The sequence below is a fragment of the Phascolarctos cinereus genome, unplaced genomic scaffold, assembly GCF_003287225.1.
Source record: "Phascolarctos cinereus isolate Bilbo 61053 unplaced genomic scaffold, phaCin_HiC Scaffold_2;HRSCAF=192, whole genome shotgun sequence".
Taxonomy (NCBI): Eukaryota; Metazoa; Chordata; class Mammalia; order Diprotodontia; family Phascolarctidae; genus Phascolarctos; species Phascolarctos cinereus.
Window position 1 is genome coordinate 246797154 of NW_027555625.1, and position 27245 is coordinate 246824398.

General features: G+C 39.2%; 1 protein-coding gene across 1 annotated transcript in view; it reads left to right on the forward strand.

Moving 5' to 3' along the window:
• Positions 1-27245, forward strand: part of CDH4 (cadherin 4) — a 448736-nt gene that overhangs the window by 249794 nt on the left and 171697 nt on the right. The window contains exon 5 of the mRNA XM_020981500.2: positions 13007-13179. Coding sequence (XP_020837159.2) covers positions 13007-13179 — 173 coding nt within the window. The remainder of the gene's footprint in view (positions 1-13006; positions 13180-27245) is intronic.

Consider the following 27245-nt stretch of genomic DNA (forward strand, 5'->3'; position numbering starts at 1 on the left):
TAAGGTGTCCCTCCACCCCCAGTGCCTGGAATTTACTCCCTCCTCAGCTTACTTCTCAGAATCTGTAAATCCCTGTAAGTGTCAGCTTAGAAGTCAGTTTCAATGTAGTGCCTTCTCCAACCCTACCAAAATCACCATCATATTACAAGTCTGTCTTCTTATATTACCTTCTTTTAATTATCTATGCACACAATATAACATCCCAGCAGAATACCTGTTCCCTGAGAGCAGGGAATCTTTTTTTTTTTGTCTTTATGTCTCTAATTCTCTACTTTCCCATCTCTTCAAAATCCTCACAAGAAAAGAGCATTCTTGATGAAGCCATGGGAAGGGAATAGGCAAGACTTTCTAAATGATACTCTACAGTAGCCCACATCTTTACTATCCCACAATTAACTGAAAGATACAGAGAATATAAGATTTTATTGTGTTTGTTGTTTACAAAAAGTTTACAGCAAAATATTGCCTTGAAGGCTCTCCTCCAACAAAATGTCTCACATACATCTGTCAGAATCATCAACGCTCAGTGAAAGATGGGACAGCAGAATGAACTTTGTTTAATGACCCTTTGATTATTCATGCCAACTGAGCATAAAAAGGAAATATATCATCACCAAAGGGCTTTGCCACCATTATTGATGAGATACAGCTCAGAGTCCAAGTGGAAATGGGATTCCTCTAGGTGTTGGGGGCCCTCCAGATGCTTCTGTTGGCACATATAATTTTCTGATTACAAGGCCTGAAATGCTGTGGAGGCTCCTAGATGAGAACCACAATTACTCAGAAGAACTCAGCTTTACTATTCACATGAGGAAAACTAAATGGAGGAAGAATTCTAATTACTAAGAGAGAATAGAATAAATGGGAGGCAGGATAGGATTAAGGGAAATATACTTAGTTTTTCACAACATGACTACTATGGAAGTGTTTTGCGTGACTATACATGAATAACCTGTATCGAGTTGCTTGCCTTCTCAATGGGGGGGGAGGGGAGGGAGAAAATTTGGAACCCAAATTTTCAAAAACAAATGTTAAAAAAAAATTGTTTTCATATGCAACTGGGAAATAAGATATACAGGAAATGAGGTAAAGAAATCTATCCTGCCCTACAGGAAAATTGAAGAGGAAGGGGATAAGAAAAGGCAGGGATAGAAGGGAAGGCAGATTAGGGGAAGGGGTATTCAGAATGCATGCCATGTTGGGGTGAGGGGAGGGATGAGATGAGGAGAAAATTTTAAACTCAAAATCTTGTGGAAGTGAATGTTGAAAACTAAAAATAAATAATTAATAAAAAAGAATGCTAATTACCTAGATTTATATGGACAAGTTATGTAATTGGTTCATCAGCATATACAGATCTTCAACAGATTTTACAGATAATAATAATTAACATTTGTATGTCACTCCTATGTGCTAGGCACTTTGCTAAGTGCTTTATAGATAGAAAGCAAAATTGAACAGAAGGATGAGAGAAAGGCTGGGTTGCCTTTGGAAAATTATACAGTTTTTTGAATGATCCCCTGAAACAAGGGTCCTTCTTTTAAATATCAGTGCTGAATGGCTGTGAATACCATGGTCTCTAAAGAATTAGGGTTGAAGATCACCCCAACTGCAGTGAAGAGGTGTATGGTGGGTTTTAGTAGGCTGGAACATATTACTTACAAAGAATTACACAGGAGAAGTGGCATCAAGGATACTCTCAGGGAGGTGTATATAAAACCAAAAACGGAAGTGAGCTGGTTGTATAGGAAAGGTGATAAATAATCAATGGGCAACCTTCTATCCACTCAGTGTCAACAGATGACTCTCCAGTATGTTGGGTGAACCCCAACGTGGAGAATTTATTGGAAAATATAGAAAGAACTTCACAGAGTGAGAAATCTGGCTGTTTTTTCATCTGCACTAGAGAAAGTACCCACAATAATGAGATGACAGATTCATTAAAGTATGCCCAGTGTCTAGGTCAGTACCTTTGCCACAGAAGCTACTTAATAAATGTAGGGTGAATTGATTATTTTAATTACAGCACCCCTCATTTATAAAGGATGATGTCATGTAGTTGTGGAACTGAGAAGGAAAAAATGATGTTCACTGTTCCCTTCAGTACTCCGTTTCTTCCAGGATGTTGTTTTTGTTTGTGTGTCTATCATTAACTCCTACTGCCTCTCACATCCTTGGTACTTGGACTTCCCAATCCTGAGCAATCTCATTCTTTAGAAGCAAGTAAATGTAGCACACTCACTCTGGTAGCTGTCTTGACTCAGCCTCCCTTCCTGGTATGCTTCCATAGTGGCTATGGAAGGTTTGGCAGCATCCAAGGAAACAGAGGCAGATGGTATTAGGGGTGAGCTCCCCTCTGATTCTTATTGTGTTGCTTCTGTTGCTTCTGCCACTTCCATGGTGCAGCTTGGCAGACCTATTAGGAAGCTGCCTCTGTTCCTTCATGACCACTAATTCCAGAAGCCAAAGGAGGGGGAAAAGAAAAAGTAGAATTATCCAGAGCCAAAAGATGCAATGTAAAACAGTCTTCCTGTGGTATTGCCACTATCAGTGGTATCAGAAATGATTGGTAATCATGAGGAGACTCCCAGGGAAAGTGATGAAGAGAGAAAAGTCCCAGTTGCAAACCCCATCCAGTTAATACCTCTTATGTATTTGAAAGAATCTCTCTTATCTATTTCTACTACTAGCAGAGCAATGACAGACACTTTCCTGAATTCCAATTGCTTTACTTTAAAGCCAAGAAAGTTTTATGCCAATAAAAATTCTCAAGTCAGATATGTAGAATTTAGGCCATGAATGCTTTAGAATCTCAATCTCTCTCCCTCTTCCTCTCCCTCTCCCTCTCACTCCCTCCCTTTCTTCCTTTCCTCTTTTTCCCGCTCTCTCCTTCCCTCCCTCCCTCTTTCCCTTCCCTCTCTTTCTTCCCCACTCTCCCTCTTCCCCATCTCTGTCTCCCTCTCTCCTTCATTCCCTTCCTCTCCTTTCTCCCTCCCTTTCCCTCACTCCTTCCCCCCTCCTCTCCCTCCGTCCTTCCCATACCCTCTCTTTATCTCCCTCTCCATTTTCTCCTCTCCCTTCTCTCTCCCTTTTTTGTCTCCCCCTACCTTACTCTCTCCTCATTTTCCTTCCTCTCCCTTTCTCTCCTTTTCCTTTATTCCATTCTGTTACAATTAAAAAGAAGTTTTTAACATCTACTTAAAGATGATTTTTCTAACAAAATAAGTAAGCTAAAGCTAGTTTCTAAACCGACATATCCAACCAAATTCAGTATATTTACTATTTCACCTTTCCCCAATAGCTCTCTATAGGTCCATGCTTTACTAGTATATTTCTATCTACTGTATCTTTACATAAGTGTTCTATAACCTCAGACCACCAGGATCCTGTGAATTTTGGCACAGATGTACCAAAGAGGAGAGGGAAGGGCTCAGAGGGTGTTTCCAGGTCATAGCTATCACTGGCCATGTAACAGGGTCATCACCTAAACATTCAGGGTTCTCTTTGCCCAAGATCTCACAGTATACAAGACTTCCTCATGGCCATAACTGGATGGGGTTTGCTACTGGGACTTTTCTTTCTTCATCATGGCCATACCTAACAGAACACATGCTAAGCACCGCAGCCCTGGATCCATACTGCTCTACTAATACAGACATTTCACATGACTGCCTCTCACTCTTCCCCAGATAATCAGTTCTGCAACCACTCATAATGAACACTAACTCAAAAATTCTGTCTCTCCCTGCCTTTGCCTCCAAGTAATAATAGCTAATATTTATATTGCACTTACTATGTCCCAGGCACTGTGCTAAGCACTTCATATCATATCTTATTTGATCCTCAAAACTAAGTTGGAAGGTAGGTGCTATTATCATCCCCATTTGACAGATGAGGAAACTAAAGCAAATGAAAATTAAGTGACTTGCCCAGGGTCACACAGCTAGTAAGTATCTGAGGCTGGATTTAAACCCAAATCTTCCTGGCTCCAGGCCCAGCACTGAGAAAAAGTTGTTACCTACAACAGGGCTGTTAACAGTCACTATTGCCTTCCTGTCTCCACAACTCAAATGTCCCGCCTCTCTGATTGTGGTAAAAGTAAGGACTTCTTCACACTGTAATAGTGTGATGTTGGCACTAAGAGTTCTCTCTCTACTTTGAAATTCCAGGATAGGGGGCAGCTAGGTAGTGCAGTGGATAGAGCACTGGCCCTGGAGGCTGGAGGGCCTGAGTTCAAATCCAGCCTCAGACACTTGACACTTACTAGTGGTGTGACCTTGGGCAGGTCACTTAACCCCATTGCCTATAAAAAAAAGAAAAAAAAAGAAATTCTGGAATGACGGACAGAAATTATAGTTAAAGTATAATAGCCTCCTCTTTGGGGTAGCCAGGTGGCACAGTGGATGGAGTGCTGGGCCTGGAGTCAGGAAGAGTCATCTTTATGAATTAAAATGCTGCCTCATACACTTATTAGCTGCGTGACCCTGCACAAGTCATTTAACCCTGTTTACCTCAGTTTCTTCATCTGTAAAAAGAGCTAGAGGAGGAAATGGCAAAGCACTCCAGTATCTTTGCCAAGAGAATCCCAAATGGGGTCATGAAAAGTCAAACACAACGGCAAAACGACTCAACATCATTAGCCTCCTCTTTGCCACTGTCGTGATCTTCTATTCATCCTGCCTACTACATGTCATTTTATTGAGCCTTTGGTCTTTCGGATTATAAATAAGTCCAATTATTGCATGTTGGTTTGTACAAAAGTCAGTTTATAATGTTCTTCTTTTCTTTTTCTTTTTCTTTTTTTTTTTTAGAGAGAGTGAGAATAGCACTCCTAGTTTGCTAGGGATTTTTTTTCCCTTGGAAAGATGTATGAGTACACATGTATAACTTGTATAACAATATGCCTATATTACAGTCCCAAAGAGAATTTTCATCCATGCAATCATCCATGTTAAAACAAGGGTTAGACATTGAGGAAAACCAGGCCCAGGAAAGGGAAGTTCTTTCCCTAAATAAAAACTCAGAAAAACAATAGGAGGTTGTACATAAAAGTGGAGGGGTTGGGAATGGGGGCTCAGCATACATAAATTAACTAGCCTGGGTGACTTCATTTCTCTGAAACTTAGTTTCCTCATGTGTGTAATAGAGCTAACAACACTTGCATTGTCTACTTCTCAGGATTTTTATGCAGATTGACCCTTGCAAACTGTAAGGCAGTAAAAAAAAAGTGGCCTGGCATTATCATCATGACTGCCATTATTAGCTTTGTGAAGATGCCACTATCCAGAACCAATAACCTCAGTTCAGAATACTATCTATAGTATTTTCATATTTGCATAGCAATTTTACCTTTAAAACTCACATCGATAACCTCATTCAATCCTCACAAGTCTGATAGTCGCAAAGTAGGCGTTATTGTGTCCATTTTACAGATGAAGAAACATACTCTTGAGAAGCTGTGATCTACCTAAGGTCACTCAGGGAGAGTAGCAAAATGTTATATTCAATGTTCAATAAACATTTATTTAACATTTCCTTTGTCCAAGACACTGTGCTTGCACTGGAGTTTGTGGGATTTGGGTCAGGGGGAGTCTAGGAGTCCTAGAGTTTTATCCATGTGGGGAACTCCAGGCATAAAAGCTCCCTCCACTGATGCAAATCAGCTCCTTTCTGTAACTTACAGTCTTAAAGTTGTCAGAGGGCACTAAGAGGTTTAGGTGACTTGACCAGGGTCACACAGCTTATATGTGTATGTATGTGTATATGTATATGTGTGTGTGTGTATATGTGTGTGTGTGTGTGTGTGTGTACACACACATGTATTTGTGTGTGATAGAGTCAGAATTTGAACCCAGGTCTTAACTACAAATCTGGCCTTGTTGCCTCTGAGGTACTAAAAATACAAAGGTTACAAAATTATACAGTCTCTTCTCCAAGTAGTTTACCAAGTTTCTCCAAGCAGTGAGTTTGAGGGAGTACAAATACCTACATAGTTAAGTGTGACATGACATAGAGATTAATGGGGTGAGAGGAGTGAGTCAGACTAAGTGGCCAAAGAACATTTGAGGAGGAAGAGACCACAATCCATTTTCTCTCATTTCCAGTCAAGGTCACTTTCTATTATTCATCACATAGACTTAGAATAGGCAAATCTCTCAACCTACTATGGTAGTAGTAATGATAGAAGTAGTGGTAGTGGTAGTAGTAGTAGTAGTAGTACCAGTAGTACTGGTAGTAGTGGTGGTGGTTGTGGTGGTGGTGGTGGTGGTGGTAGTAGTAGTAGTAGTAGTAGTCATAGTAGTAGTAGTACTGGTAGCAGCAGCAATACTAGTAGTACTGGTAGCAGCAGCAATACTAGTAGTACTGGTAGTGATGGTGGTGGTGGTGGTGGTGGTGGCAGCAGTAAGGATAAAAATAAAAATAAATTCTATTTCTTTAAGATTTGCAAAGCACATTCCCCCCCAACAACCTTGTGAGGGAGATTGTATGAGTATTATTATCTTGAGTTTACAAATGAGAAAACAGGCTCAGAGACGCTTTTCCAGTGTCTTAAAATTATTTCAGTCATAGATTTCAGAATCATAAATTTAAAGCTAAAAAGACCTGGGAGGTGATCTAATCCAATCCCATCATTTTTCATACAAGGAAGTCAGAGAAATTAAGTGGCATTTTCCAATATCACACAAGTGATAAGTGACACAGTCAGTATTTGAACTCAAGTCCTCAGAATGCAAATCTAGTGCTCTTTCTACCACATTGCCCTAATATCCCTTTCTTTCCCCTATTACATGTTCCATCTCATCTAAATAGAGGTTCCCCCTGAATCAGGCTAGACATATTAGTAAAACACCGTTGGAAGAGTCTGATTCATCTAACCCATTGCCCAACTTTGTTTCCCACCGCCATGATTTCCTGTTCTGTTATTCCTACCTGGCTCTGGAGGGAATCAGTCTGTAACACTCTCAGATTGGCCAGAATAGACTTGTTTTTTATTTCCCTGGCTAAATGAATGAGGGAGGCTGTGTACCACCGGCAGGAGGCAGTGAGGACTCCACCCCCATGTTCCTGAAAGCTGAGATTTGAACAGAACAGCCCCACAGAAACTTTTTTTCTTCTTTCTGTTTCCAAGAATGGCAAAACATATCCTAGGCACAAGCAGAGACAGGCACCTGCAAGGAACACCAGGGGCAAGAGAGGAACAAGGGCTCAGGGTTTCATGCTGAGATGGCATCCAGTAATATTCTGGAAACTGACTGCTTACAATAAAGCAAGATCATTAGAACATGAGAAAGACTACTGAAAAGAAAATCAGGATAGCCAGATTCTAAGTGGCATTGGGGCCTGAAATCAAAAAGATTTAAGTTCAAATATGACCTCAGATGCTTACTAGCTATGTGACCCTGGGCAAGTCACTTAACCACTGCCTGCCTCAGTTTCCTCATCTGTATACTAGAGATAATAATAACACCTAGCTCCATGATTATTGTGAGGATAAAATATGATAATATTTGTAAAAGGCTTTGCAAACCTTAATGCCCTATATAAGTTCTAGCTACTATTATTATTATTATTACCCTGTCACTAACTTTCTGTGTGACCTTGGACAAATCATTTCATATCTCTGGGCTTTGATTTTCTCATGTATAAAATCAGGGAATTGAACTGTGGTTCCTAAGGTCCTTTTCAAGTATAGTCTCCCGATTTTTACAAATGTTTAGGTATTTTTCTTTTATTTTTCCACCTCCTAACAGTGTTTAGTACAGTGTTCACCACACTCAGTGTCCTCAGTACCTATTTTCTTTTTTTTTTTCTTATTTGGTGTTTTGTTTTTCCCCAATTACATGTAAAACAATTTTCAACATTCATTTTTAAAACTGAGTTCCAAATTCTCTCCCTCCTTCACCACTCCCCTCATTGATAAGGCAAGCAATTTGATATGGGTTATACATGAGTAGTCGTGCAAAACACACTTCCATATTAGTCATATTGTAAAAGCAAACACAGACCAAAATGAAAAATAAAGACAATATTTAAAAGTATACTTCAGTCTGTATTCAGACTCCATCAGTTTTTTTCCTTTGGGGACAGATAGCATTTCTCATCATGAGTCCTTCAGAGCTGTCTTAGATCATTCTATTGCTGAGAATAGCTAAGTCATTCGCAGTTGTTGATTTTACAGTATTGCTATTCTGTGTACAATATTCTCCTGATTCTACTCATTTCATTTTGCATTGGTTCATGTAAGTCGTTGCAGGTTTTTCTGAGAATATCTAACTCATCATTTCTTATAGCACAATAGTGTTCCATCACAATCATATACCACTTGTTCAGCCACATGATGGGCATCCCTCAATTTCCAATTCTTTGCCACCAGAAAAGAGCTGCTATAAATATTTTTGCATATATAAGTCCTTTTCCTTATTATTTTTTATCTCTTTTGGGAAACAGATCTACTAGTGGTATCGCTAGGTCAAAGAAGTAAGCCCTTTGGGCGTAGTTCCAAATTGCTCTACGTAATGGTTGAATCAGTTCACAACTCCACCAACGATGCATTAGTGTCTCAATTTTCCCACATCACCTCCAACATTTGTCATTTTTCTTTCTGTCCTGTTAGCCAACCTAATAGGTATAAAGTAATACCTTAGAATTGTTTTTATTTGAATTTCTCCAATCAATAGTGATTTAGAGTATTTTTTTATATGGCTATAGATAGCTTTGATTACTTCATCTGAAAACTGTTCATATTTTTTGGTCATTTATCAATTGGGGAATGACTTATTCAACTCATTCCTTTATATATTTGGGTGATGAAGCCTTTATGAGAGAAACTTGCTTCAAAAAGATTTTCACTGTTATGGTTGTTAACTATGGGGGATTTCCCTAATTACAGGATTTCCCTCCATCCTATTTCTCCTCCTGTTTATTCTATTCTCTCCTTTCACCATGTGCCTCCTCAAAGGTATTTTGCTTCTGACTAACTCCTGCCCCACTCTACTCCTCCTTCTATGAGCACCTCCCTTTTGGTTATCCCCTTCTCCTCCTACATTCCAGTAGGGTAAGATAGATATCTATACCCAATTGAGTGTGTAAGTTGTTCCCTCTTTGAGTCAATTCTGATGAGAGTAAGGTTCAAGCATTCCCCTACACCTCCCCCATATTCTCCTCCACTGTAAAAGTGCCTCTTTTATGTGAGATAATTTACTCTATTCTGTCTCTTCCCTTTTTCTCCATGCATTTCTTTCCAACCCCTTAATTTTATTTTTTTAGCTATCATCCCATCATGTTCAACTCACACCTGTGCCCTCTTTCTATATGTATACTCCTTCTAAACTCCCCTAATAATGAGAAAATTTTTATGAGTTATATCAATAAATAAATCCCATGTAGGATTATAAACAGTTTATCCTTAAGTCCCTTTAATATTTGTTTTCCTGTTTACCTTTTTATGCTTCTCTTGAGTCTTGTATTTGAAAGTCAGATTTTCTATTCAGCTCTTTTTGTCAGGAATGTTTGAAAGTCCTTTATTTCATTGAATGTTTTTTCCTTTGAAGGATTATACTCAGTTTTCCTGGGTAGGTGATTCTTGGTTGTAATCCTAGCTCCTTTGACCTCTGGAATATCATATTCCAAGCCCTCCAATCCTTTAATATATGTGCTGCTAAATATTCTGTTGTTCTGACTGTGGCTTCATGATACTTGAATTGTTTCTGGCTGCTTGCAACATTTTCTCCTTGAACTGGTAGCTCTGGATTTTGTCTATAATATTCCTGAGACTTTTCATTTTGGGATCTCTTTCAGGAGGTGATTGTTAGATTCTTTCAATTTCTATTTTGCTGTTTTGTTCTAAAATATCAGGGCAGTTTTGCTTAGTAATTTCTTGAAAAATGTTGTCTAGGCTCATTTTTAATCATGGCTTTCAGAAAGCCCAGTAATTTTTAAATTATCTCTCCTAGATCTATTTTCCAGGTTAGTTGTTTTTCCAGTAAGATATTTCACGTGATCTCCTATTTGTTTCATTCTTTTGGTTTTGTTTTATCATTTCTTGATGTTTCATACAGCCGTTAGCTTCCACTTGCCCAATTTTAGTTTTTAAGGAGTTATTTTCTTCAGTGAGTTTTTGTACCTCCTCTTCCTTTTGGTCAATATTACTTTTTAAGGAGTTCTTTTCTTTGGTGAATTTTTGTACCTCTTTTTCCATTTGGCTACCTCTGCTTTTTATGAATCTCTTCTCTTCAGTGAATTTTTGTATATCTTTTTTTCCCATTTGGCCAGGTCTCTTTTTTCAGTTGTTATTTTCTTCAGTATTTTTTGTTCTTCCTTTACTAAGCTGTTGACTCTTCTTTCATGATTTTCTTGTATCACTCTCATTGCTCTTTCCAAATTTTCCTCTACATCTCTTACTTGATTTTTACAATCCTTTTTGAGCTCTTCCATGGCCCAAGACCAATTCATATTTTTCTTTGAGGCTTTGGATGAAGGAGTTTTGACTTTGTTGTCTTCTTCTGAGTGTGTGTTTTGATCTTCCTTGTTACCATAGTAACTTTCTATAGTCAGAATTTTATTCTGTTGTTTATTCTGCTTATCTTTCCAGCCTAATTTTTTTTTTTACTTTTAACTCTGTTTAAGTGGGGCTCCACTTCCAAGGTGGAGGGTGCACTGTCCCAAGCTTCAAGGAGTTTGTGCAGCTGTTCTCAGAGACACTTATAGGGACCTGTAAGTTTTCAGTTTGTCCAAGGTGGTATGATCTAAAGGGATGTGTATTTACTACTCTCCTAGCCTATGCCCTGGTTTATGAGTGACCACAAACACTCTTTTCTGACCTGGAACTGTCATGAGAGTCCCTGTTCCACTGAGGCTGGAAGATCTACTGGGCTACTGCTCCTCCTCACCCTAGAACTGCCACCCAAGACTGTGAACCAAATCTGAGTATGGGCAAAGCAACAGAGTTCTTCCCCAGTGCCAGCAAAGAGACCCTTGTAATCTTCTTCTGATCAGGTGTTCTACCCTTTTACTATCCGTGGGCTGAGAGATCCAGAAGTAGCTGCTGCCACTGCTGATCCAGTCATTCCCAAGGCCTGCCCCTAGTTTGCTGGGGCCTAGTCTGTGCTGGTGCAACCTGCACTGCACTGGGCTCCACTCTCACCCAGGCATGACAGACCCTTCCTGCCAACCTTCTAACTTGTCTTGGGCTGGAAAACTGTTTCACCCTGTTCTTCTGTGGGTTCTGCCACTCCAGAATTTGTTTTAGAGTATTATTTAAAGGTGTTTGGAGGAGTTTGAGGAGAACTCAACACGTATTTTTCTGACTAGCTATGTGAAGGCAGCAGGGTACAATAGAAAAGCACTGGCTTTAGAGACGGAAGTACTGGACCCAAATGACACCTCTGACACTTGCTACCTGTATGACCTTGGGCAAGTAACTTAATTTCACTGGGTCTCACTTTCTTCATCTGTAACATGAGGGGACTGGATTTGATGACCTATGAGATTCTATTCAAGCCTGGACCCTATATGTAAATCTTAGGAGCCTGTGATCCTATAAAAAAAATTCACACAATCTCAGAGTTGGAAGGAACCTCAAAGGCTATCTTGTCCAAATCATTACTGAATAAGAATACCTTCTCCAATATTCTCAATTTGCCTTCTAATATCTCCCTTCAAGACCCACTGCAAAGGAGACCCTATTACCTCAAAGAACATTACTTACTTTTTAGAAAACTTTGACCATTAGAATATCCTTCCTCATGGACTTCCTTTAAAGTTTATATTTCATTCTGTTTTGAGGGCTGGATCTAGGAGAGATAATTAAGTCCAAACCCTCATTTGTCAGGTGAGGAAACTGAGGTTCAGAGAGAAGCGACTTGCCCAGTATTGTACTCATTTAGTACTTCGAACTTAGTAGTAGAGCTGGTTCTGGAGTCCAGTGCTGCATTCTGGTGAGCTGGAATCTGTTATGCTGTGACTTCCACCCATTGATCCTAGCTATGCCTTTTGACCAATTCTGCCAACATTTATTAAGCTTCTACTATGTGAGGGTCAACCAATAGGTGAAGGCATCTTGTACCTAGATCTAGAAAGCCCTTAAGAAATGTTTGTTGAATTGAATGTCCCTGTGATAGGTGCCAGGGATACAAAGGCAAAAATAAAACCATCCCTTCCTTCAATGTATTTTGTTCTTCTGGGGGCATGGAATATAATGTGTCATAGAAAAATAAATACAACATAATTTGAGGAGGAAGAAGTGAGAATTAACAACTTAGGGCAAGGGGATCAGGGTAAGGTTTATAGAAGGAATCTTACCTTATCTGAGCCTTGAAGGAAGATAAAGGTTCTTAGAAACAGAGATGAGCAGAAATGTGTACCAGGTGTGGGGAACAGCTTGTGCAAATGCTCAGAGATGGGACAAGTAAATCTAAGTTTAAAGAATAGCTAAAAGTGTGGCTAAAATAAAGAGTGTATGAAAGGACTAATAGGAGAATAGACTCAAAAGGCAATTTGGAGTCAGATTGTGGAAACCCTTGAATGCTAGGCCAATGAGTTTGTATTTTATCCTGGAGGACATGGAAAGCCATTGAAGATTTTTGAGCATCAATCCTCCCTTCCATGTTACTCTTATTGAACAGATCTTTCTTCTCTAAACTAAGCCGTCCTAGTTCTTTCAACTGAACCTATGATGATATAGTCTCTGGTCCCCTTCACCACCCTGGCAGATATCTCCTGAATGCATCTCAGTTTGTCTATGTCCTTCATAAAATGTGTCAATAATGAGATTGGCGAGAGAACAATATGTGAAAGAGTATTAACCTGGGAGCCAGGAGCCCAAGGGCTCTGTGCCAGCTCTACTACTGAGTACTAATTAATTCTCTCTTAACTTGTTTCCTCACCTGACAAATGAGGGTTTGGACTTAATTATCTCTCTTCAGTCCAGCCCTTGAAACAAACCAAATGAAAACAAACTATGATTATAAATTCTGCTTTACATAGTGTTGAATTCTCTCTGTTCCAGGTACTTATGTGATGACAGTGACAGCCAATGATGCTGATGACAGTACCACTGCCAATGGTATGGTGAGGTACCGCATTGTGACTCAGACCCCTCAGAGCCCATCCCAGAACATGTTCACAATTAACAGTGAAACGGGAGATATTGTCACTGTAGCTGCTGGACTGGACCGAGAGGTAGGATGAAGTGGGTGGGTTGGTATCTCTGGTGATAATGGCTCCCATTTGACAACATTAATCTAATTTTTGAAGAAAATTGCAAGATGTTCCCAGCACGAGAGAAAATCTGATTTTGGTCTACATTTGTGTCTTCCTATTCAGAAGTACAGTCTACTTTGTGACTTCCAAAACTCCATGTTGTGCTATTTAGACTTTGCAATTTTGAAATAATCAGGAAAATTGGCCCTAGGATGTTTGTTCTCATGCCTCTGAGTCCAAGTGTAATGTCATGAGGAGGGCCTCCTGTGTAGTGGATTCACCACCCAGCACATTAATGGACTCCCCTGCAGTTGCCTATCTGTTTGTCATTTTCCATCTGCTCATAAGTAAGAAGAGCCACAACACTGCCGTTTGCATATCCTAAGTGGGATCCTGCCCCTAAGAAGCCCTCTCCCCTTTGCCTTTGCAGACCACAGAGACCCCAGCCCCTGTATGGCTCTGTCTCTGGGGCCTTTGGTTCCCTACCACTGCCCTTCTGCATACAAGCTCCTATTGCTGCCAAATTGGGGCTCTGTGGGGCTGAATGCAAACTTTCCTCAGAAATGGAAGACCTCAAAACATATACTTTTCCTGGGCATTACACTTTATGCTTCTCCAATTGCCTTCAAAACTATTATCTCCTACAATCCTCATAGCACCCCTCCTGGTATGGTACAATAATAATTATACAGTAGTGTCCTGAATGGAGACACTATGGTGTAGCAGATAAAGTTCTGGGTTGGGAAACAGGAAGATTCAGGTTCAAAATTGACCTTTAACATTGAAGAACTGTGTGACCTCGCCAAGGCTCAGACAACTTCGTAGGACTTAGGTACTACATTGAAGAGAGGCTGGAATTGTATTTATGTTATATGTTCTCATACTAGATTTTCCTATGCTGATGCAATCATGGGTCTTTAGTATATTTGTATCTGTGTGACTGTGGGACAGTTAGATGGCACTATAGTGCATGGAACACTGGGGCTGGAGTCAGGAAGACCTGAGTTCAAATCTAGCTTCAGAAACATACTAGCTGTGTGACCCGGGCAAGTCATTCAATCCTTGGTTACCTCCATTTCTTCATCTATAAAATGGGGGTAAAAATAGCACCTACCTCCCAGGGTTGTTGTAAGAATGAAATGAAGTAATAATTATAAAATGCTTAATACAGTACCTGGCACATAACATTATATAAATGTTAGAGGAAGCTAGGTGGATAGAGATCTGGGCCTGGAGTCAGAAAGACTCATTTTCAAGAGTTCAAATCTGGCTTCAGGCACTAGCTATATGACTCTGGACAAGTCATTTAACCCTGTTTGCCTCCATTTCCTCTCTGTGAAATGAGCTGAAGGAAATGGCAAAACACTCCAGTATCTGCCAAAAAAACAAAAACAAAAAAACCCAAATCGGGTCACAAAGAGTCAGACATGACTGAAAATGGACTGAACAAATTATTACAGTTATTACTAAAGAAAAGTATTTATAGGTATCAGTGAATAATATCATAGATTTTCCTCAGGTTTTTAAAGAAGCTATATTAGCTTATGTCTCCAGTGATAATAGTTTACAGTGATTCATTTTTAAATTTTAATTCATTTTTAATTTTTTTTAAAGCCAGCCCCCTGAAATATATTTCTTTTAAAGCAAAAAAATATTTCTTTACATTGAAAAGAAATTGATTAAAGGTCATACTCAGATTTCTTGCAACTCAGGTTCAGAAAATAAATTTCCCTTATCCAGAAAGATAAAGTAATTGCTCACATCTCTATAGCCCAGGGATAGAGAACCTGTGGCCTTGAGGCCACATGTGGCCCTCTAGCTCCTCAAGTACAGCCCTTTGGCTGAATCCAAATCCTTTGGGATTTGTTCTCTGAAGTTTGGATTCTGTCAAAGGGCCCCACTTGAGGACCTACTGGGCCACATGCCCTCAAGATTGCAGGTTCCCTACCCCTGCTCTAGCCCTTTACAATTGACAAAGCTCTTTTGCGGTGATAACTTTGAATGGTAGGTAGTGGAATTGTCTCCATCAGACACTTACTAGTTGTGTGACTCAGGCAAGTCACTTAACTTCTGCTTGACTCAGTTTCTTCATCCATAAAATGAGGATAATAGCATCATCTACTTTCCAAGGTGACTATGAGGATAAAAGGAGATAAGAATTGTAAAGCACTTAGCACATTGCCTGGCACATAGTAAGTACCAGGTGAATGTTAGCTAACAGCATCAGCATCATCATTATTATCATCATCATCATCATCATTATCATCATCATTATCATCACTATTACCTCTCAGATGAGGAATCTAAGGCTAAGCAAGACTAAATGCTTAGGAGAGCCAAGGCTAGAACCCAGGTCTCCTGAGTTTTAGGCCATTGCATTTTCTGTTACATCCAGCTAAACATGAACATCCACTGATTTCCAGTGTGGCCAGAGAAATGCCAAACAGGTTTGAGAAACATCTGTACCCTGAGAGGTGCCTAAAGGTAAGGATTATAAAGGCTAGAGAACCAGCCCTAGTCAGTAAGCCTTGACCCTGAGGACTCTGAGTACTTTGAATGCCTGAGATGGGGGTAAGGGGAGTCATATTTGTTTAAAAAAAACTTGGCCCCCATTGTATCCCACTGAATTCCCAGCAATGCCCATCAACTAGACCCAGCAAAGAGGATGCACTTGGTACATCCCGGCTTTTTTCCACCATGTGTTCTAAACCATTAAAAGAAGAGCAGGATAAATAGTGATTTCCTGCCCATCATCCCATGGGAAAGCATTTTCCCATATAGCATAAATGGCTATCTGGGCACCTTGCCACATAGTTCCATCATGGGCAAATCAAACATTGTCAAACTTTACAGTCACAGAGGCTATGTTTATCTTGCACTTTTCTAGACTGACATTATGTAGCATCTCCTCTGTCACTGTCCACGGCAGGGACTGAGTTCACCCAGGAGCTCCCAGAGAGACCAACAGTGCCCCTCTGCCAGCTTCACTCCCCAGCACACAGTCTGACAGTCATGTTTGCTCTGTAACCAGAGAGGCCCGACAATGATTGTGAAAAATAATTTACCCTAGATAAATAATTTGACACTCAGAACCTTGTGGAAATGCTGGTTACACATCAGAACAAACACTGTGGTTTTTGACTGGCTGGCTGTTTGTTTGCTGATGCTGAAACAGCTGTTTCCCAGTGGCAGATTCTTGGTTTTACCCCCTGAGTTTTCTTTGGGTTTAGTGCATCTGCAGATGCCGCTGGAGAATGATCCTCTAGGGGAGTAATGGGAAAGAGAGGGAGAGCAGAACAATAAATTGAGAGCTCCACAGTGGATGGGCAACGACATCTGGTTTTTTAAGATGTTGTTTTCTCGTGATGAGTCTAACAGAACAATGAAGTGCTGCCTTCCAAGTTCCCTGGTACACACATCTGGTGAGGTTCTGCTCCTAGAATTGTTCAGTCCTAAAGAATACAGCTGAGTACCTATTAACTTGGACGACAGGTTCCTGAAGCCTTCTACCTGTAGTCAAGCCAGCTAGTTTCCACCATTTCATTCATTTTAAGGAAATAAATTCCATATTATAAAGTTTTTTAAAAATCCCATCACTTACCTACCACTTTCCCCAGCATTTTCAAACATCACAGTGTGGTCAGCTTTTGTTTCATCTCACTGAAAGATGTGAGAGAAGAAGCCAAAGTATGTTTCTATTTGACCTTGGAATGTGTGATTCATTTTGATTCATTTACCTCTCAGTTCTATTTAGCTCAGACTGATATTGAAACAAGCTTGCAGTCCCCAAATAAAAGTCTTGCCACCTTGATTTTACAAGTTCCTATCTTGCACATCCTCAATCCTGGATCACTATCCATCTTCCCTGTCTATTCCTACTCCCAAGCCACTGAACATTGCTGGAAGAAGTCACAAAATCATGTCAGTTGGTTCTACTCCAGTTGTTACCTAACAAAGTGTTATCTAACTTCAACAGGGCTATTATGACTGCACCACAATCCTTTCATTCATTTCGGATTGACCCTCCATCACTTTTCCCACGGTCTCTTCCAAACCTCCTCCTGCCTCCTCAGGCTCTCAAATCTGACCCTACTCACTTCACAACCAATGACCTGGCTTCCTACTTCACTGAGATCAAGGCCATCCATCCTGGGCTCCTTCTACCTGCCTCCTCCATATCTCAAAATCTCTACATCTTCATCTATTCTCTTCAGCTTTGTTCCAGTCCCAGAGGAGGAGATGGCCCTTCTCTTTGCAAAAACTAATCCCTGTAGTTGTTACTTTGATTCCATCCCTCCCCTGTCTTTCAAGAATGTTCCCCATCAATCATTCTTACTCTCTTTTATCTTCACTCTTTCCCTACCTAGTGTCTCCTTTCCTACTGCCTAAAAATATATTCATCTCTCTTATCCTTAAAAAGCTTCCCTTGACACTGCCATCCACTTAAGGTATCAGCCTATATTTCTTCTCCTTTTCACAGAATCACAGAATTTCACAGCAGAAAGGGACTTTAGCGGCCATCTACTCTAACCCAAAGCCAAGAAAAGAATCCCCACTACAACTTATCTGACAAATGGTCATCCAGCCTTTGCTTGAAGACCTCCACTGAGCAGGAATACACTCCCAGGAGGGAGCCCATTCTATTTTTGGACAGTTCTAATTATTAAAAAGTTTTCCCCTGTTGTCAAACCTAAATTTTTTTTTGCAATTTTCAACTATTTTTCCTAGTTTGGCCCTCTGGGGCCCAACAGAATAAATCTAATCCCTCTTCTACTTCATGGCCTTTCAAATGCTCAAAGACAGCTACCTTGTGTCCCAAAAGCCTTCTCTTTTCTAAGCTAAATATTCCCAGTTCCTTCAACTTTTGCCATTTAACTCCTAGAAACTCCTTGTATTCACTATCAAATTCCTCCTAAATTCCTTATAATTCGGCTTACCTTCCCACCTCTCTACTGAAACTGCTCTGACAAAAGTCACTAATGATTTCTTGCTGTGCAATTAAAAAGCCTTTTCTCATTTCTCATTATCCTTGACCTCTCTTCACTTTCAACAGTTAATACTGTTAACCATCCTTTCTTCTTGAATACTGTCATCTCCCGTTTTGCTGTCTCCTGGGTCTCCTACTACCTAACTGACCACTCCTTGGTTTTCTTCAATGATTCATCATTTTCTTCCTACCCACTAAATGTAGGTATCTCCCAAGGCTCCATCCTGGGCCCTCTTCTCTTCTTCCTCTATACTCTTTTCCTTGGTAATCTCATCTACCCATAAGTGTTTAACTGTCATGCAAATGACCCAAATTTATATATTCAGTTTTAAGCTCTCCCCTGAACTCTAATCTCACTTCTCCAGTTGCCTGTTGGATATCTCAACCTAAATTACCTATAAAACAAATTCAACTTGTTAAAAGAAGAACTCATTAGCTTCTGTTCTAAACCCACCTTTCCTCGTAAGTTCACTATTTTGTTAAAAGGATCATTATTCTAGCAACTCTGTGGGGCAAAGAATTGGAAAACGAGGAGTTCCCCATCAATTGGGGAATGGCTGAATAAGTTGTTGTATATGAATGTAATGGAATACTATTGTTCCATAAGAAATGGTGAGCAGGCAGACTTCATAAAAAACTGGAAAGACTTACATGAACTGATGCTGAGTGAAGTGAGCAGAACCAGGAGAACACTGTACACAGTAACAGCAAGATTGTGCAATGACCGACTTCGTTAGACTTAGCTCTTCTCAGCAATTCAATGATCTAAGACAATTCCAAAAGACTCACGATGGAAAATGCTATCCACATCCAGAGAAAGACCTATGGAGTCTGAATGGAGATTTAAGCATACTATTCTTTCTTTCTTTTGTTGTTTTTTGTTTTTTCTTTCTCATAGTTTTCCCCTTTGGGTCTGATAAGCATCACAATATGACTAATGTGGAAATATGTTTAATATGATCATACATGGATAGCCTATATCAGATTGCACACCATCTTGGAGGAGTGGAGGGAGGGGGGGAAATTTAGAACTAAAAATCTTATAAAAGAGAATGTTGAAAACTAAAAATAAATATTTTTAAAAGGACCATTATTCTCTAAGTTGGAGGCCTGAGAGTTGTCAGAGGGCTCTTCCCTATCCCTCAGCACACACGTACCTTCTGATTTTGTGTGCACAATATTTTTCATGTGTGGGAGCCTGCCCCTACTGGCTTGTGAAGGCTGACTGTTACATTTTCAGTGTGATTGCTTGTTGCTGTTATTGTTCAGTTGTTTAAGTTATGTCAGACTCTTTGTGACCCCATTTGGGGTTTTCTTGGCAAAGATACTGGAGTGGTTTGTCATTTTCTTCTCCAGTTCACTTTACAGATGGAGGAACTGAGGCAAACAGTGTGAAGTGACTTGCCCAAGGTCACACAGCTAGTATGTGTCTAGGGTCAGATTTGAATTCAAGAAGATGAGTCTTTCTGACTCTAGACCCAACACACTGTCCACTACACCACTCAGCAACCCGAGAAGATTTACACTTTTGCAATATTGTTTTGTTGGTTGGTTAGACTTGAGAAAGTAAAGGGGAAAATAGTAATAATAAAAATTAAACTTAAAAGCATGTCATTCATACTTTTTTTGAGAGCTAGTTGTTAAACATTTACCAGCTCCATTCCTTTCTCCACCATCACTGCCACCAGCCCTGTTCAGGCCTTCCTCACCACTCATCTGGACTCTTTTAATGGTTTCTCAATTGGTCTCCTTGCCTGTGGGTTCTAGGATCTCTAATCCATCCTTCACCAGTTCCCAAAATAAAGACATAAGTCTGACAGTGTCACTCCTTTGCCTTGAAGAGATAATTTCCTGAGTCTAGCATATGAAGGCTTCCACAATCTGTCTCCAAGCTAACATTCCAACTTTATTTCACATTGTTCTCCTTCATGCACTCTATGTTCCAGACAGATTGGACTACTATCTGTTCCTGAAAGATAGCATCACATCGCCTGTCTTCACAAATTCTCACAGGCCATCCCCTTTGTTTAGAAATACTCCCTCCTCATATCTGCCTTTCAGAATCCTTTCCTTCCTTTCATGCTAAGCTTTGGTACTCTCGTTCTCCCTAAAGTCTTTCCCTATGGTCTCTCCTAGCTGAAAAACACCCATCCTATCTCCCCCAAGAAAAATGTGAGTTCCTGAAGGATAGAGATTCTATCCTTTTTTATCTTTGTATAGAGCAAAGTGCTTTGTACAGAGCAAAGTGCTTTGTACATTGTAGACACTTAACAAATATTTGATGAATTAATGCTAATAACTGAATGGCTAAGTGCTGGCTTCAGTCTACTTTCCCTTAACATCAAGTCCCTTTATCAAGCTTTGAAAATGGCCCTAGATAGCTTACACCCAGATTTGAGGATGTCTTGAAGAAGGTCAAAGGCTTTAACTTCCCCCCTCAGAAAGAGCTAGCCTTAAAATGGACAAAATACATAAGCACTTTCATGCTGTGACCTGAGGGGCTCTAGGAATCATCTCTCACCTAAAAATGTTTCCCCTACTTGGTTTCCCCAACCCTTCAAGTTCCATTATTATTATACATTTCCCAGGGTTAAATAATGCCTGCTCCATGTTTTTTTCAAATCATCAAATACATTTTTTGAGAGTGACATACCCAGAGGTAGCTAGGTGGCACAGTGGATAGTGGCCCTGAAGTCAGGAGGACCTTAGTTCAAATCCAGCTCAGACCAAACACTTGACACTTACTAGCTGTGTGACCCTGGGCAAGTCACTTAACCCCAATTGCCAAAAAAAAAAAAAGAGTGACATACCCAGTACAAATGAATTTATCAGAATACTTTCTTCTATGACAAAAGAGTTTTTAGAGCAGGAGTTCTTAATTTAGTTTGTGCCATGGATTCCTTTGGAAGTCTGGTAAAACCCATGGATCTCTTCTCAGAATAATGTTTTAAAATGCAAAAAAATAAAATACCTAGGGTTATAAATGAAACCAATTACATTGAAATAGCTATCAAAATTAAAAAAACAAGTTCATTCAACCCAGGTTAAAAGCCCCTGGTTTAGGGGAGTAATGGCTACAGCAAAAGCATGCTAGAGGAGCAGCTAGGTGGCACAATGATAGAGCACCGGCTTTGGAGTCAAGAGGACCTGAATTCAAATCCAGCCTCAGACACATAACACTTACTAGCTGTGTGACTCTGGGCAAGTCACTTAACCCCATTGCCTAATCAAATTTAAAAAAAAAAAAAGAAATCTTTGATAACTTTGAAGACAATAGTGTCAGCTAAATGGTGAAGTCAAGAGCCAGGTTTCAGAGAGTTTAGAAAATAGCAAGAAGAGAGGAAATGAAGACACCAAATTTAGATGATTTTATCAAGGATTTTAGTTGTAAAGGGGAAGAAAACTACAGAATAATAGCTAATGGGGAAGGTAAGACCAAGTCGGGGTTAAAAAAAATGCAATTCAGAAGATATGGATTTTTAAGTCCCATTAGATTGAGAGAGACTGAAGATAAGAGAGAGAGTGAGGCTGACAGTGGAGAAAATTTTGTATAAGACACAGGAGGGGATGGGACCAAGGGTGCCAGTAGATGGGTTGACCATGGCAATAAAAAGGCTCATAGCTTCTGAGAATGTTGTAAGGATAAGATAGTTCAGTTCTCTGGGTTTAAAGGCATGACATGGTCAGTCTGCTCTAGTTGCATGTGACTACACTGATGTGGCAATGTGGAAAAGTAGATTTTGAGAAAGAGAGAAACAGGACCTTCTCTGAGGTGATGGCCCAGTCCTGGGAAAGAGGAATGATCATTCCTGGTAGTATGGGCCAATGAAAGACTTCAAAGCATAATGAAAGCATAACCCTGCTCTCCTCTCCCCAACCCTCTACACACACTCATTAACCCTAGGGTAAAGCCTTGTTTGTCTGTGTTATTTATAATAGTATGTACCATTCCAATCCATATTCTCCCATGTGCACTCCATAGAAGATCCACTCCATATACCAGAAGCTTCCCTTGTCTGGGCTTTTTTTTTTCCTTTTATGGGTGCCGATGCAGAATAATAATAATAATAATAATAATAATAATAATATAATAATAATAATAATAATAATAATAATAATAATAATAATAATTGTTGATATTTATATACAGCTTTACTATTTACAAAGCATTTTTCCTGTATTATCTTATTTGATCCTCACAATAATCCTTATTTTCAAAGAAATTAGCCTGGTTGAGAGCTGGGCCACTTGGGAGATTTCACATAAGATGAGTGTTCTGACCCCCAAACAGAGACTTGCCTATAGCAAGGCCGTCTCCATAAATGTGCCTGACATTGAAAGCAGAAAAAGAAAAAGCAAAGATATTAGAATGATGGTGATTTTGAAGTAATCTTACCTGGATCCCATTAGTCTGGGTGTAAATATGGCTACAAAGCTCTCTGTCCATTGACTCATTATGACTCTGCCTAATTGGATGGATCCCTTAGGAAGATAAAGATAATTGGACTGCACTTCATAAAAATACATTAAAAGGAGACCGGTTTTGCAACAGTTTGGCACAAGGGTGAAGAATACTGAGGATCGAACAAAGCCACACAGATGTCATTGACTAGGAAGGAGAAGAAAAATGATTGAATTTGGATTTTTCAATTTTAAAGAATCAAATATTCAAAGCCATATTGAAAAGGCCAGACTAAAAGGAAGCAGTTCAAATCAAACAGGTGTTCTGAAGTAGCAAAAGTCAGGGAGAGGTAAAAGGATTGTTATGGAATGTATTTTATGTATCAGTGTGGGGAAGATGGAAAGTGAAGGAAGGTGAGGAGATGAAGGGAGAAATCAGATGTTGTTCGGCATCAGGAATATGAGGATTAGTGAGAAAAGGCAGAGAATGTAAACCAGATCTATGGGAAGCTAGTAAAAGTGTAAGTCTGAGAGTTAGAGAAACAGGTTAGTTATAGTAGAAAGAGCTTATCTCAATTCTGCTTTTTGCTTAGCACAGCTCCACTTTTGAGTCAGGGTTAGAAGCGACCCTAAGGATCACCTCATCTAACCCATACCAACAGAAATCTCCTTTGGAACTTCACTAAAAAGCTTTCAATCAGCTTTTGTTTCAAGCTTCTCCCCAGGGTGGGAGAAAGCAGAACAACCTCAGTTGGCCCATTCCACTTTGGGACAGCTGTAATTATTAGGGAGTTTTCCTAATTCAGGGGAAATTAAAGAACTGTGAAAGAGTAGGATGATAGAGGGGCAATCTGCTAGAGAAGATGGGATGGAATGGAATCAAGAGCACATGTAGTTTGCCTTGGCAAGAAGGACCACCTCTTCACACATGAGAGAGATGAAGGAGTAGAGAGTGGGAGAGGACTTGCCTAAGGTATACACTGATTTACTATAGAATCATGTATTTGGAGAGACATTTGTTGCCAAATGCAGGAATTAAAATGGTGGAAGAACTTAATTATTTTCACTTGAATAAAAATCCTATTTATTCAGTGGAATAGCATTAATCCTAATTGTACCCTTTACTGGGGACTAAATCAAACAAAAATGTCAGTTTGGCTGGAATGTAGCCTGCTACCTAGATCCGTAACTACCTAAATATGTAAGTGTCTCTGTCCCTAAGTATCTATGTACCTAAGTACCTAATTAACTGATTACCCAAGTGATTACAAAGTACTGTTAATACCTAAGTAACTATGTAAATAAGTACCTAGATAGTACCTAATTACCTAGATACCTTAGTGCCTTAGTTCTAAGTCACTAAGTACATAGGTATCTGAGTTTAGCTCTCTAAGTACCTAAGTGCCTATACACTTAAGCACCTAATTAGTTATATATCTAAGTAACTAAATACCCAAGTAACTAAATGCTTAAGTACCTAGTTACCTATGTAGCTCTGTTCCTAACTACCAATAAACTTGGTACCTAATTAACTAATTACGTAAGTACCTAACAACAAATAAGGGCCTAAGTACCTAAGTTCCCAAGTGCCTAAATGCTTAAGTACTGAATTACCCATGTACTTAAGTACCTAAGTGCCTAATTACCAAAGTATTTATATATTAAAGTACCTGTATTCAAATCTAGTTCAAACTAAACCAGTTTAATCAAGGTCAAACCAATTCATGATGATTCAGACTGGTTCAATCAGGCTCAAACCATTTCATTGTACTCCAAAGGTATCTAAATAGTTATGGGCATCTAAATATTTAATTATCAAAGTATTTAAGTGCCTAAGTACTTAATTACCTAAATGTCTATGTACCTAAGTAACTAGGTGATTAAATAGTTAATTACTTAATTATTTAAATTCCCAAGTTCTTAATTGCTTACCCAAGTCCTTAATTATCTAAGTACTTAAGTACTTTATTAATAAGTATTTAAATGGCTATATGCCTAGGCACTTAAATATTTAATTACACAAGTACCTAATAAATAGATTACCTGAGACCCCAATTACCTAAATGCTTAAGTACTTAATTAACCATCTAAGTCAGTACCTAAGTACCTAATTATCTAATGCCTGATTACCTATAGACTTAATTACCAAGGTACTTCTATAGTTAAGTGCCTATTGAATTATTGTTATTGAATTATTGAATAATTCAATTCAAACCAAATAGTTTCAATCTGACTCAATCCAGTTCTAACAGGTGCAAACCAGTTCTATTCGATTCAAACCATTTTTATATGGTTAAAACTGGTTCTATCCAGTTCAGTCCTATTCAAATTAATTCAACCCAGTATAAACATATTTGGTCAGGTTCAAATTTATTTAATACAGTTCAAATGTACCTGAATTGGTACTAGGTACCTAAATACCTAATTACTGAAATGCATCTAAGTACCTAAGGAACCTTAAAAATGCCTAAGTACTTAATTACCTAATTATCCAAGTGCCAACATACCTAATTACTTATGTAACCAAGTACCTATTTACCTAATTACCTAAGGACCTAAGTGTCAAGTCCCCAAGTACCTAAATACCTGAGTACCTAATTAACTGATTTCCTATAAGTACTTATGTACCTAAGTGTTTAAGTATCTTTGTAGCTGTATACTTTAATTCATAACTACATTTATATAGATATCCTTAAGTCCCTAAGTACTTAAGTAGATTGGTGTCTAAGTACTTAAGTGCTCCTAGTTGAGCCTGCTGAAGCCAAGTAAAACAAGACCAATCCCTCCTCCAGATACCTAAAGCCAGCTCTGCTTTCCACCCAAGTCTTTTCTTTTTCAAGCCAAACATCCCTAAAGCTTTGATACATTGGTCTATCATTCTCTTATCATCCTGACCAACCTTTCCTGGACACACTTTCTTTTTATAGAAATGAAAGTGAGAAACCCTTAGGTTCTGATTGTCTCTAGGCTGCTGGTTTGCTTTTCAATCCTGGATAATCCATGTTCAAACAACATTTAGTGGGAGAAAAGAAGAGGAAGGGAATGGCCCACTATGTGCCAGGCACTATTCTAAATGCTTTTTATTTCTGTTTTTACAAACTATCTCATTTACACTTAGTAGGAACCTACTCTTTGCAAAGTACTGTGATAGGTAAACTAAACTAAAAATCCCTCATAGAGTTCACAAGAAGAAGGTAATATATGACACACTCTCAACTAAAAGAAAATGAAAGACAGCCTGGTACAGTGGAAAGCACCAAATTAGGAACCAGAGGACCTGGTTTCAAATCCCAGTTCTGTGACCTGCATGACATTACATGAGCCCTGTGACCTTTCTTGGCCCCAAGTTTCCTCATATGTAAAAGGAAAGGGTTGGACTTGATGACGTCTAAGGTCCCTTCAAGCTCAGTCTATGTGCTATAATTGTCAATGTCCTTCCTAAATTGTTGTGTTCCAAACCGAACACTGTACTCCATATGTGACTTGAACAGCAAAGTACAACAAAGTATCTTAGATGTTAGGGGCCTGTTAATAGAGACTAAGGTTGCATTAACTTTTTGGCTGCCAGACCAACACTGGTGACTGACATGGACCTTTCAGTCCACTAAAAACACTCATGTCTCTCTTATATGACCTGTTGTTTGACCATGTCTCCCCACTCCTGAACTTGTCCAGTGGATTTTTTGAACCAAAGTATAAGACTTTACATTTATCCTAATACAATTTTATCTTATTAGTTTCAGGTGGTCATTTTAGTCTGTCAGGATTTTGGGGGGACCTGATTCTGTCATCTAGTATATGAGTTATTCCTCTCAGGTTCATGTTGCCTGCCAATTTGATCCGAATGCATCAAGTTCCAAATCCAACTACCCATGCATCTTTCTGCATCCTGTCTAAAAGGATGCTATGAGAAGATTTTTCAGACAATTTGCTGAATGTAGGTACATTATTTCTGTGGCACCCCCCCCCAGATCTATCAGAATATTAGCCCTACCTAGAAAGGAAATAAGGCTAGCCTGGCATGGCTTGTTCTTAATGAATCCGTGCTGGCTCACAGTGACTACCATTTCCCTTTCTAAGAGCTCACAAGTCATTCATTTAATAATCTGTCCTAGAATTTTGGCAAGAATTCATATCAAGAACCCTGGACTATACTCTGAAAAATCCATCTTTTTCCCTTTTGGAAAATCAGAACATTTGTTCGTCTTCAGTTTTGTAGTACCTCTTTTCTCCAGGATTTTTTTAAAAAGATAATGCAGAGCACCTCAGTAATCACATATGCCAATTCTTTCAGTATACAATAATGATGTGCTGATTCATACCTGGTAACTTGAACTCATTGAGGCAACAAGATACTCCCTATTTTCTCATTTATCTTGGATTCCAATTTTCCATTAACCATTTTGTTCTGTTTCTTTTCCAGTCTCAAAATAATTTTCCTTGGTAGAGAAAGAAAAACAAAATAGCAATTGACTAGCTCCACCTTCTCCATGTCAGCTTTTATCATTATCTCATATTCCCCAAGAAGTAGTCCTCTCACCATCAACATAAAAGTCTTTTTTGTTGATCTTAGTATGTAAGGCAAGATTTAGTTTATGCTGGTCTCTGGCCTTTCTAACATTGTTCTTAAGGAACCACACCACTCTTTTTTATTCAT